At 42.2% G+C, this 13122-nt stretch overlaps 2 protein-coding genes across 2 annotated transcripts; both read left to right on the forward strand.

Moving 5' to 3' along the window:
• Positions 1 to 2374: 2374 nt before the first annotated feature.
• On the forward strand, positions 2375 to 6766 carry LOC123501618 (monocarboxylate transporter 13-like). Its single transcript, XM_045250569.1, has 6 exons — positions 2375 to 3043; positions 3185 to 3455; positions 4328 to 4930; positions 5287 to 5478; positions 6206 to 6370; positions 6487 to 6766. The coding sequence occupies exons 1-5, from the start codon at positions 2579 to 2581 to the stop codon at positions 6367 to 6369; spliced, it is 1695 nt and encodes a 564-aa protein (XP_045106504.1). The 5' UTR covers positions 2375 to 2578; the 3' UTR covers position 6370; positions 6487 to 6766.
• On the forward strand, positions 6621 to 11335 carry LOC123501616. Its single transcript, XM_045250562.1, has 2 exons — positions 6621 to 6745; positions 9135 to 11335. The coding sequence occupies exon 2, from the start codon at positions 9173 to 9175 to the stop codon at positions 11174 to 11176; it is 2004 nt and encodes a 667-aa protein (XP_045106497.1). The 5' UTR covers positions 6621 to 6745; positions 9135 to 9172; the 3' UTR covers positions 11177 to 11335.
• The last annotated feature ends 1787 nt before the right edge of the window (positions 11336 to 13122 follow it).

Here is a 13122-nt window from a genome sequence, read left to right on the forward strand (position 1 = left end):
CCGGCCCACCAGTAGGCTTTTTTTTTTTTTTTATACCATGTGGGCTTTTCACGGGAATTTATGGGCTAAAGGGGATACTTTTTTAGGGTACCTCCTATCTTAAAGCCTATCCGCTAGGATAGCCGTTGCCCCGAGTGAAGAAGCCCAACCTACACTCAGACCGTGGACAGGATTCGAACCCGTGCGCTTGGAGACCTCTAGGATCCCAAAGCACGCATGGTTCCACTGTACCACGGCGGTTCTAATTGTACGGAACTAGTAGTGTTTTCTATCTTCTTTGCAAACACGCCATCTGTACGTGTTAGCGCAACCACCCTAGCATAAGTAGTGAAGTAGAGAGAAAAGATTGAGGGAGGCAATAAGATGGTGCAACATAGAGAAGGGATGATGTTCTAACGTGGTGCAACTCTTCTTTAAGCCGGGTTCACAAGTGTCAATATGACTGAAATTGCAAGCCGTTAGAAGTATCGACTGAACGCTTCTAGTTGGAGCACGTTCATACATAGCGACTGGAAAGTAAAGGCTGGTTGGCGGAAAGTGAGTGTAAACAAACAACTATCCAACAAAATGTCTTCCTCTGGTGACGATGACGATTACCATCAAACCAAATCATCACAAGTAGTCACTCCTCACCTCCAACAGCACCGTGCATTACAGGAAAGAGTGGCAGCCATGGTTTTCATGGAGCGTCTATTTGCGTAAGCATTTTTTGCTGTAGAATTCACTTTTAGGGTCCCAGATGTGCTCATTTTCCCTCACCAACTCCAAAATCTTCTTCCCTACATCACCACCACATTTTGAAACTTTTCTCCGTGACGTCACAACGTAAACAAAGTCATAAATTGACTGAACAACTATTGTTTTGCGACTGGTTTTTCCCAGTCCCTTAGGCACTGACTTGTAATCTCAGTCGCAAATTGACACGTATGAACCCGCCTTGAAGCTTTCCCATATATAGGCTTCCTCTATGTAGTGTAGATAGATAGGGCTTGACTGATGGACTGACAGATTGACTGATGGCTGTGCAGACATTTTCGTGTGTTAATAGTTGTGTACGATAGATAGATAGATAGATAGAAGTGAAATATGGAGACTGGTAGGCTATCAGTTACAAAGGTAGACAGATGGATGGTTATTTGATTAGAAATTTTGTTGACTGATCGATTGACAGACTATTAATATTACAAACTCATCTTTATTTCTCCCTCCTCTTGATTTCGTAACTTTATATTGATAATATTATTGATAACGATAATACTGACTGACTGATTGGTAAGTAGTACTGGATACTCCTCTGTAGCTCTTGCTTTAGTGCACCGTTGCCACCTAATTATGTTTCAGTGGGCAGTGTGCACCCTGCGCAAGTGGAGGAAGACAAACTCTAATAATCCTCTTGTAGGTGTATTGCCAGGAATGAGTACAAGGCAAGAGTACGAGAATGCGCCTGCTGCGATGCTTGGCCAGGGCGACGTCGAGGACGCGACATAGAATCGTTGGACGCGACTGAGGGACGTTACAAACAAGCGGGAAGAAAAGTGATGCGCGGGAAATACAGAGGCGTATTATATATAAAGTACTTACAAAATGTATACAGATATACAAATGGATATACACAAATATAATAGGAAATGATAATAATAATAATGATAATAATAATAATAATAATAATAATAATAATAATAATAATAATAATTGCGTGAGGGGCAACCACCCACCACCACAATGTCTCAACATTACGCAAGCCTTAACGTTATTGAAGGGGTGCTTAACAACAACACCACGGGCACAACTCCTGATATCTCAAGGCTACTTCCCCGCCTCCTTCCCGCCCCCTTCCCCCCTTCCAAACCACCACCAGACACCCCTTCCCTTAACCCCTTCAGTACCATGACGCGTTTAGTTTTCATATTCATTCTGCTTACTACTTGGTGATTTTATAGAGCTTCAGAAACTTATGTGGGGATTAAAATAGTGAAGTTTCTGGCTATTAATCTTCTGACCTGCATAAACCCTTCTTAATGTAAATGAAATCGTCTAAGCATGCTCAAAACTCGTGGAAGAAATGCGTCCCATTACTGAAGGGATTAATGCATTCGGGATCAGGCCGCTTTACAAATACTGCATTATCAATTAGTTTCACCATGGACTGAAGCAAGAACTACTGCCATTCTTCCCATCTTTCTTTTCATTTTGATTCGTTCGAGTTATAGTTCGTGACTCTGAAAGTTTTCGTGTTACAGTTCTGGTTTAATTCATCGTGCCGCTAATGTGTTTATGTTACTTATATAATGGCACTAGAGGGATTATTTAATGGTTCAGCCCATCACGCAAGTGCCAAAAGTCTCCACAGTCTGGGCCCATAAAATGCCATACGTTCCTGTTTCTCCTCTCACTCGCAGAAGTGTCCCGTATCAGCGTGGCACGGGCGGCAGGGTGGCTGAGTGCCAGCGAGCACCAACTACGCCAAAAAAGCGGCTGACGCTCACTTATCTGCTGGGTGGTACAGAGGAGCGTTCTATTGGCTCGTCTTAGAGTAAGCAGCACAGCCTTGGCAGTGGGCTTCTCACCACTCATCGACATGCCGGCACTCACTGAGGTAGACCAAGTCACGTCCCTGCAGGTGGACGAGAAGTTGAAGTGCATTAAATACCATAACTCCAGTGATTCTGATCTGCCGGAGTCAGATTGCATTAGGGGTGAGGAAGGAGGGGATATGGACAGCAAGGCGGGAAGTGGTGAGGGCCACGAGAAATGTGTCGCGCTGGCGGTGCTGAGCCCATCTGCGCCCGCTGATCGCACCTCGCCCACACCTGCTGAGGAAAGTGAGTGTTCTGTGAAGAGAGGAAGTTATGAAGTCACAATAGAACATAATAAAACCGGTTTGAATCATGTGGATGAAGACGGACGAGGTTCAGAACCAATAAGTAAGACTTCTAAACATCCAGACAAGTCAGAGGAGGGAGAAATTAATAAGGAGGCGGAGCACGATGATATGGATCGTGGCTGGGCCTTCTTGGTGGTCATGGGCACCTTCACCACGATGGTAATGCTTAGTCGAACCCAAGCTTATCATATAAAGAAGTACTTGAAATAAAGATTAGAACGTAATCAGTCATGCAAGATGGACGCTTCAAGTATATGCTTTTTACATGACAACCCCCATCAATTTTTCCATCAATTCTAGATAGTGGTGGCCTTCGTGGGTCCTTGCTTCGGAATACTGTTCGCGGATTTCCTCATCGAGAACAACGTTACCTCCACCACAACGGGAGCTATATTCAACACAGAAAACTTCGCATGGAGCGTGTCCAACCTCCTAGCGGGGCCCTTGACCGAGGTGTTCGGGTGGCGGGCTGTGGGCATAACGGCAGGCCTGTTGTGTTCTGCTGGCATGGCAGCCTCAGCGTTCACCCCTTCGGTGCCATTCCTTTTCTTCTCTTACTCAGTGCTGTCAGGTATGAATGTGTTCCACTGTACACACAAATCATGCTGACATTGCTAACTGTGCTCTGGGGAAGATATTGTGTGTACCAACACACACACAAACACACACAAACACACACACACACACACACACACACACACACACACACACACACACACACACACACACACACACACGGAGACGGGGCCACACGAGCATAAAGCCCAGGCCCTGTAAAACTACAACTAGGTAAATACACACACACAGTCCTACCCGAAGATCGGTCTATGAGCTCTGAGCTCGCTCCGTAATGGGGAAGACTGGCTGGGTGACAACCAGGAGACCGTGGTGAATTACACACACACACACACACACACACACACACACACACACACACACACACACACACACACACACACACACACACACACACACACACTGATACTAATCAACACTTCCTGATAAAACTGTACCAGAATATAGCTTCGCAATTTTTTTTTTTTTTCCAGAAACTAATCTAGAATTATGTAAATTTGGTAACTTTTAAAAAATTTCTTTGTAGTTCATAAAGAAGTTTAGTGTACTAACTTGTAGTCTAACAAAGATCATTCATCCAGGCTAAAGTTGTTCAAATATCTCACTTTATCGAAAGTATACATCACTAGAGAACGTACTTTATCCCGCAAGACACCACAGTTTAGTGTGTGTGTGTGTGTGTGTGTAATGTAATGTAGGTAAGTGTATTTCATGTCTCCACACAACAGCGTCTGTGGTGGTGAGTAGCTTCACAAATCATTGCTTCATTGACCCCTGTAATCATGTGTTCCTTCGCCTCAGCAGTCAACATATAGGCAGTAGTTTTCCTGTCCTATTAGTACTGAACGGCTTGTCACTCACATGCAGGTTTCGGGAGCGGGTCGGCGTGCCTGGCATCCTTCGCAGTCATACCTCATTACTTCAAGCGGATGTTGGGTCGAGCCAATGGTTTCACCACCGCGGGATTGTGTATCGGAGGCATCATCGGGCCACCTATAATCACCTACCTGCAGGAACTGTATGGCTTCAGGAATGCCGCCCTCATCGTGGCGGCGTTCGGGTTCATCATCAGCCTCTCCGCCATGATGTTCAGGCCAGTGCGGAAAAATGGCATTGTGGTCAGCAAGGTCAAGGAAGGCGCTGCCCCCCGCCCTGGACCTTTCAAACTAATTGCCCAGATGATCTGCTCCGTGGTCAGGAACTGTCTGCTGCTCAGACTGCCGCGCGTCGCCATCATTGCCATGGGAGGCTCCTTCGTCGTGGGCATCTTCCTCAACCTCGCCCTGCTGTTGCCCTTCGTGATGGAGTCCAAGGGTCACACGGTGGAGACGGCAGCGTGGTGCATGTCAGTCTCCAACCTGTGCAATCTGGCAAGCCGCATCGTGATATCCTCGTTTTCAGACATGGCCTGGTTCAACGTGCTCGTCGCCTATATCGTTCTGTCCTTCATCTTGACTATCTCCACGCTAGGTAACACCCTCCGTCGGGTATATATTACTTTCTTATATATATATATATATATATATATATATATATATATATATATATATATATATATATATATATATATATATATATATATATATATATATATATATATATATATATATATATATATATATATATATATATATATATATATATATATATATATATATATATTTTGAATCACTTAAGAAGATATGGTGAATATGGTCTGATATTGATGAAACAGTACACTACATTACTGATTGGCAAACTGTAATAACGCACAATGGTATGGAAGTAGATTCCCAAATGTCTCTTGGACAGGAACATCTCACGGCATCGATCCCTTGCCTTTCCAGCATTCGGCTTCCTGCAGGAGGTAGTGTGGATCACGGTGGCCCTGGCAGTGTGCGGCTTCTGCACTGGATCATGCATGTTTTTGTACAACATGATCATGATGAAGTACATGGGGCTTCACATGTACGTGCCTGTGATGGGAGTGTCTGGCCTCATCAACGGCCTGTGGATGATCTGCAGTGGTCCGCTCATTGGTAAGCGGCATTCCTCAGTGCACTGGCTGTGGAAGTTGACCCAAGATGAATTAGATAAAGATTATATGACCTTAACTTTACATGAAACAATTAGAGTAAATTATGTAAGCCTAATTTCATATGGAACAATTTAACTAGATTATGTAACCTTAACTTTACATGGAGATTGTATAGCCTTGACTTATATGTGGAACAATTAGAGTTTGTTATTATAACCTCAACTTTACATGATATAGTTTTCACACGAGACACTCCAGGATTCATTTATTGCCTGGCATTGGAAGTAAAATAGGACAAGATGTGGTTAGACTCAATTGTCAACTTCAAATAGGGACGCTTTCACAAGAGTCATTTTTGGGTTCATTTATTGACTGACAGTGGAAGTTTGGTTAGGTTGGATTAGATTAGTTAGTGGACATCAGAATTTAAAGCCAATGCCGCGCTGCGTGGGACGGTCGGCCACTGCAGACAACAATGACTTTGTTGACAAATTAAGTCTGTTTAACTCATTCCTTTTTACATGTTTGATTAGTCTCTCTCTCTCTCTCTCTCTCTCTCTCTCTCTCTCTCTCTCTCATTGCCGGCCAACAGTTGCTTCACATGATTGCCTCCTGCTGTGTTCTATCTGGCCTGTTTGACCTTGATACAATCCTGAAAACGGCCAGAATTATACTGCTAGATAAACAATTCCTGTGTTACTGATTATCTCTTACTGTATCTCGCCAAGGTCTGATACGTGACTGGAGTGGCAGCTACGTTGTCAGTGTGAGTGTTCTGGGCAGCACAGGGTTCCTCGCCACCGGCCTCTTCCTCCTCATGCCCACTGCTGTAGCCTACGAGAAACGGAGAGAAGAGCAGCTGAAAATCAAAGACACAGAAGCAGGCGTTTGAGGTACAGTCACGGCCAGAGTCTTGTATGTTTAACCTGACGCTCTCACTGCCACTGCATGTGTTTAGAGTGTTCCTTCAGTCTTGTTTCCTCTGATCACGGAATCTTCCACTCCTCAGATCTTGTAAGGCGACTGGCAAGTAGCGGCAGATCGGAGGACTTGCGGTGGAGACGAAACGGTTACATAACGTTGTGGAAGAGAATACAGCATTTGAACAAACTTTTAGTCGTAACCGTGGTCGACTGTCCTCTCAACTTCCTCCCCACGACGGAAATGAAGGAAAGAAAAATAAAAAGGAAAAAAAGAAGAAAACTGCAGATGACGAGTACAAGAAAGACTGTCCATGTTTTGAATGTCACAGTGGATGGCGATTCCAGGTAATAAAATGCTGCACCCACTGTCGGCTTCTTATTTCTCGTAGTGCGCATCAGTAGAAGTAGCGGCCGTTGCAATGCTGTCTCGGGTTAGTGAAGCCCTTACGGGACAAAACGATTGGCTTCCTCCTTGGCTCTGTCGTCACGTTCTCTGGGTACAAAACAGTTTTACTTAGTCTTATTTTTTTATCACAAGACCCAAGATGTCTGCGTGAAATATTGAAGGGCTCTCTCTCTCTCTCTCTCTCTCTCTCTCTCTCTCTCTCTCTCTCTCTCTCTCTCTCTCTCTCTCTCTCTCTCTTCGATATCGTTGTTAGATACTAAAAAGTGCATGGACACAAGTGCACGAGTATAGTATAGTAGTAAAAGTAGATGTTGTTGTTGTTGTTGTTGTAGTAGTAGTTGTTGTTGTTGTTGTTGTTGTTTGTTGAGGTTGTTATTGTTAATGTAATTGTTAATATGGGACATGTTTCCTCATTACAGACAGAACACTCGCATAATAGTTACCACTACCGCCACCATCATCGTCACTACTACTACTGCTACTGCTACTTCTATTATTACTACTACTATTATCTCTACTACTACTACTATCTATATTACTACTACTACTACTACTACCGCCACCACCACCACCACCACCACCACCACCACCACTACTACTACTACTACTGCTACTACTACTACTACTACTACTACTACTACTACTACTACTACTACTACTACTACTACTACTACTACTACTACTACTACTACTACTACTACTACTACTACTACTACTGCCACCACTACCACCACCACCACCACCACCACCACTATTACTACTACTATAGCTACTAATACTACTACTACTACTACTACTACTACTACTACTACTACTACTACTATAGGGTACGTAGAGACAGTCGCATGAGAGCCAATATGAAATAGATCTAGTAGTTAATTCTCGCGACGTATAATCATACAATAATAACAACTACTGTTATTACTACTCCGCATAAAAGATAGTAAAACCATAGTGCTAGATAAATGGTAGTAGTAGTAGTAGTAGTAGTAGTAGTAGTAGTAGTAATGAAAATGTTAAGTTGAAATGAGAGTCAAATAACTCGTGAAGTGACGTGACTCCTTATTTGCGCGTAGCCAGACTTGTGGAGTCACCGTCAGATGCTAACCATTCCCTCCCTGCTTGATTCTCACACATCATCGCTATTTCTAATCACTCCACCGTATTCCTAACGTCTTATACTCACTACTGTTTCTTAAAGCGCCCAGTATTCTTAAGGCGCCCTGCTTTCGCATTACGATTACTTAAATAGGCCACAGGATGATTTCTCCGATTCTCGTGTTTGTTTTGTCACTAATGCTCCATAGCACCTGTACGTGTAATATTATTAGTCATCTAATTCGCTTCATGATATTAGGTATTGAAAGTGCCTATCCTCACTCCCCAATGTTTAGGGAGGAGTAACTGCATGTGCCCCTCTTATCAAAAGCCACAGAGGTCATTAATCGCGGTGTCAGAGAGTGTTTACACAGTAAAAATATTGTAGAAATCTTGTAAATCTGACACTTCAACCATGAAAGCGTCCATAAAAAACAGTGTAACTTTAACCACAGCTTTATGAATTTAGTTGAGGTGCAGCACACAACTGATAAACTGCCAGAAAGTATTAGTCTGCTGTTGTTCCAACAGCTTAGATGATGAAACACTGGACCAAGATTTGGGAGGCTGTGTTCAGTGCTGCCAGATTGAGGGAATTTTCCCTAGTTTTGGGGAAATCATGATGTTGATGCGGAAATGGGGAATTCATGCCCATTTTTGGGGAATTTTCATATGCGACTTCGGATTTACTAGGAAAAAATGGGGATTTTTCATTGTGGAGCAGCATTTTCTCTTAATTTGGTAATTCTTCAACACATCAATAAAAATAATATGATACATAATAACTTTAACGGATGTATCTATGGAAATATAATAATTTCAAGATGAAGAGGTAGTCACTAGTAGGAAACGGACAAGTGATAACAGAGTGGAAGTGTGTGGACGCGTCCAGTTCGCGTCCGCGACACATACGTATTACGTAATGATAGGCTGACAGCTGTGCCTGTGACTGTGAGTTACTCCCTGCCACCTACGCCACGGGCCACACGACACACCGACTTTAACTCCTTACAGTGATATGTTTATTTCTTTCTAATAGTCTGATATTTGCGATAGAGTTAGGATATATATTGTCCTATGGAGTAGAAGAGAGAGTACTAACGAAATGTGTCGTAAATCAGTGTTATTTGGAAGAAATATTCCTTGAGACAAATTATTAACTTACGAAAGAGCTCCGGTAAAATCAGCCTAACATTTTTTTTTTTTTTTTTTTTTTTTCATTTGGTACAGTTGTGTGAGAGTGAGTCGAGGTTTACCCGAGTCGAGTCATGGCGGATGAGGGCGATGATGGATGCGATGATCCAGGCACTCCCCCAAGGGCAGTAAAGAAAGTGAAATATTCTCAGAAATATTCACCTAACTGGGAATCACTTCCGTTGTTCAAGGGATGGCTGCAACCGAGTGTAAAGAGTAAAAATAGAGCTTATTGCAAAGCCTGTGATTGTGAACTTAATGCAAAGAAATCCGAGCTAGAGAAACATGCAGGTGGACAAAAACACAAAACTAATGCCAGTAGTGCTGCCAAACAACCTACCCTATTGTCAATGTCATTTGCTAGAGGACATTCATCACTGGATAAGGAGGTAAAAGAAGGTGAAATAAGACTAGCAGCTTTTGTTGCAGAACATAACCTACCTATGAGTATCATGACACATTTACCCCAACTAATAAAATGTGTATGTAGTGACTCTCAGATTGCTAAACATATTGCATGCAGTAGGACGAAGACTACTGCAATACTCAAGAATGTAATTGGTGCAACTAGCAAGGAAGAGCTGATCAACAATGTAAAGACTCAAAAGTTTTCAATTATAGTTGATGAGTCAACCGACAAAGGTTGCACTAAACACCTGTGCCTACTTGCACGTCTGATACATGGCGGTGAAGCTAATGATGTTTTTCTTGATTTAGTCCCTGTACAGGAAGGAAGTGCTCAAAGCTTGTATGACAGCATTGTTAAAGTATTTGTAGATAATGGGATTCCCTACAAAGAGAATATGATAGGTTTTGCATCAGATGGTGCTAACGCTATGATGGGTGCTCATAATTCCCTGTCTTCTCGCCTTGTGACTGATGTCCCTAATCTGTTCATTATGAAATGCATCTGTCACTCATTCCATTTGTGTGCCTCATATGCTTGCATGAGTCTTCCAAGGGCAGTTGAGCAGCTGACAAGAGATGTATATAATTATTTTATGTCAAGCCCTAAGAGGTTATCAGAGCTGAAGGAATTCCAAGATTTTGTGAAGGTTAAGCCGCACAAATTGTTGCATCCCAGTCAGACTCGCTGGCTGTCCCTTCAGGCTGTAGTGTGTCGGGTTCTAGAACAGTATGATGCATTAATACTTTATTTCACTGATGCTGCATTCTCAGAGAGAATTATGGCAGCAGAAAAGATCTTGCATTACTTGAAAGACCCTACAAATAAGTTGTATCTTCAGTTTCTAGAATTCATTTTGCCTTTTTTTACTGACCTAAACAAGATGATGCAGTCTGAGAGGCCAAAGATTCACTTGATGTATGACTCAGTGTCTGTTGTGTGTAGGACCATTATGGATTGTTACATAAAAAGGGATCATCTACAGAACACTGCAGTTCAAAATGTTCAGTACAGAAATCCCTCACACTTTCTACCTCTAAATGAGATTTACTTGGGAGGTAAAGTAACAGCAGCTATTGCACAAAACACTCATGGCTTGTCTCGCCCAAATCTAGAGGAGTTTCAAAAACATTGTTTAAACTTTCTGGTTGAGAGTGTGAGTCAAATTTTTAAAAGGTTTCCCTTCAGAAATGCAGTGTTTAAACACCTGAGGCTCATTGATTCCAAAGTAGTGCTGAAAAAAAGTGAACCATCCATTGCCCCACTAGTCAGCTTACTTCCAGGAATCATTGAAGAAAATAAGTTGAATGAGATAGATAATGAATGGAGACTACTTAGGAATACAGATCTTGAAGTAGATGCAAGTATTGACACAGAAAGACTCTGGCAAACCATTGCGGAGATGAAAAAAGGAGATGGATCACAAATGTTCCCTCAGTTGTCTTATTTCGTTTCTTCTGTATTTTGCCTTCCACATTCAAGTGCAGCTGCTGAGAGAATATTTTCACTAGTTAACAACATGAAGACCAAGCAGAGAAATGCACTTTCCACTAAAACATTGGTTGGATTGCTCCATACTAGGCGATACTTGAAAGAGGATTTTTGTTTTAGTTTCCCTGTAAGCAGCACCCTTCTTCAACGCATGACCTCTGATATGTATGATTCAGAGTGATTCATGTATATGATACAGGATTAAGGTTAACTAATCAATGCAACATTTTAGTTTAAAGTTTTGAGAAGACAGTGTACTACCTATGTTTTTCATTATTGTACTTAAGTTTTCAGATTAAAAGTGTGTTCAGCATAAATATAATTGGATCTTTTAGTTAACTATGCCAGTATCCTATTGTCCATACTACAATTAAAACCAAACTTTTTGAAATGGGGAAATTTTCTCCAAAATGGGGAATTCTGGCACTCGGATTTGGGGAAATGTGAGTCATTGCATCTGGCAGCACTGGCTGTGTTCTTTCATTAGGACTGTTTTCAAAGACAATGCTTCTTGTTTTAGTGCTGATTCAAAATTTTTTACATAACTATTATCAAGAAAAATACGGTAACTTTCTTTAGACTCTGTTGAAGGTAATGGACGTAATTATTTGAATGCATAACCAGATGACGTGGCAGGAACAAGATGGCTGACCAGGGGGTTCGACTCCTCTCGGAACATTAGCTCCTGTCGAAACCTCAGACACAAGGCAGATGGAAGCCAAGGCGTCACAAGCGTCGCGTGGTAGTGATAGAAGAGCTAATGGGTAGGGTGGTAGTGCTTGCTGAGAATCGCTTATTCCAAGGATTTATCCTGCGCCATGTGCGGAAAAACTGTTTGGGAATTCATTAGTGAGGTTAGTCATTTACTCTGTGTCACGGTTAACTTGAATCTCTCTCTCTCTCTCTCTCTCTCTCTCTCTCTCTCTCTCTCTTGTTCATTGAATGATAGGACTCCAGAGAACTGAGCTGGAGTCAGTCTGAAATAGTGTCCAAATTTCCCTCATTCATTTCTAGGTCTTGAATAAGATGTTATTCACCACATTCGAGTCGTTTTAAATTCATATTTGCTTCATATTCCGATTTTTTTTCCTCTTATTATTCAAGGCTAAAGATAACATTAATAATTCTTCTTCTTCCACCACCTTCACGTCAGGGGTACGCACTACTCGGGATCCCAGAACTTTCCCTCTCTGGAGTATTACTATAATTTAACGATATGAATAATTTTATGCTACTTTTGAAAATTAATGGGAAGCCTATACTCAAAAGGAGAATAAAGGGAGACAGCCATGTTATATTAATCTAGATTAGATCAGAGAGATAGAATGAGCCTGAGTAGGTTTAGGTAGGTTTTAGGAAAAGAGGCACGGTTGCATTCATAAGTGGTCCCGTCTCTCTGCTTTTTACCACCATCATGAACTGTAACCAGCTCAGGTTTAAAAAATGAATAACTGCGTAATGGAGAGAATTGCGACGCGTTGGTGAGTGATCGGCATCTCGCACTCCTCTCACATGACGCGATTCATCATGGTGACAAAGCAGAACCACTCATAAATGACAATGCAGATGTAAACTGAAGTTTGGGGTTTGGGAGCACATGTTGTGAAACTATTACTGGGCTAGATACCATTATCACTAACAAAATGCTTACACACACATACACAGACACACACACACGATGAGGAAAAAGGGCAAGCCTCTTGATTGTAACCCCTGTTCACCCAGCAGCAAGTAGGTATAGGATGTAATTCGAGGGATTGTGGCCTCGCTTTCCCGATATGTGGAGTGTGGTGTAGTTTCAGTTCTACCCGAAGATCGGCCTATGGGCTCTGAACCAGCTTGCTCCGTAATGGGGAAACCTGGCTGGGTGCAGCAGGTTACCATGAATACACACACACCGCGTAGTGTAGTGGTTACCACCAGGGGTCCAGGGGTGTGGAGTCGGAGTTGGAGTCGGAGTCGGTAAAACTATGAGCGACTGCGACTCCTTTACGTGATAAATTTTCGAGTAAAGATTCCACCTCATGGAGATTCCTACAAATTGGGAGAAATTGATTTTGTGGAGGATGTGTCCAATCAAGCACTACATATAAAGATAATTTTTATTAATTTATGATAATTATATAA

Source organism: Portunus trituberculatus, chromosome 9, assembly GCF_017591435.1.
Source record: "Portunus trituberculatus isolate SZX2019 chromosome 9, ASM1759143v1, whole genome shotgun sequence".
Taxonomy (NCBI): domain Eukaryota; kingdom Metazoa; phylum Arthropoda; class Malacostraca; order Decapoda; family Portunidae; genus Portunus; species Portunus trituberculatus.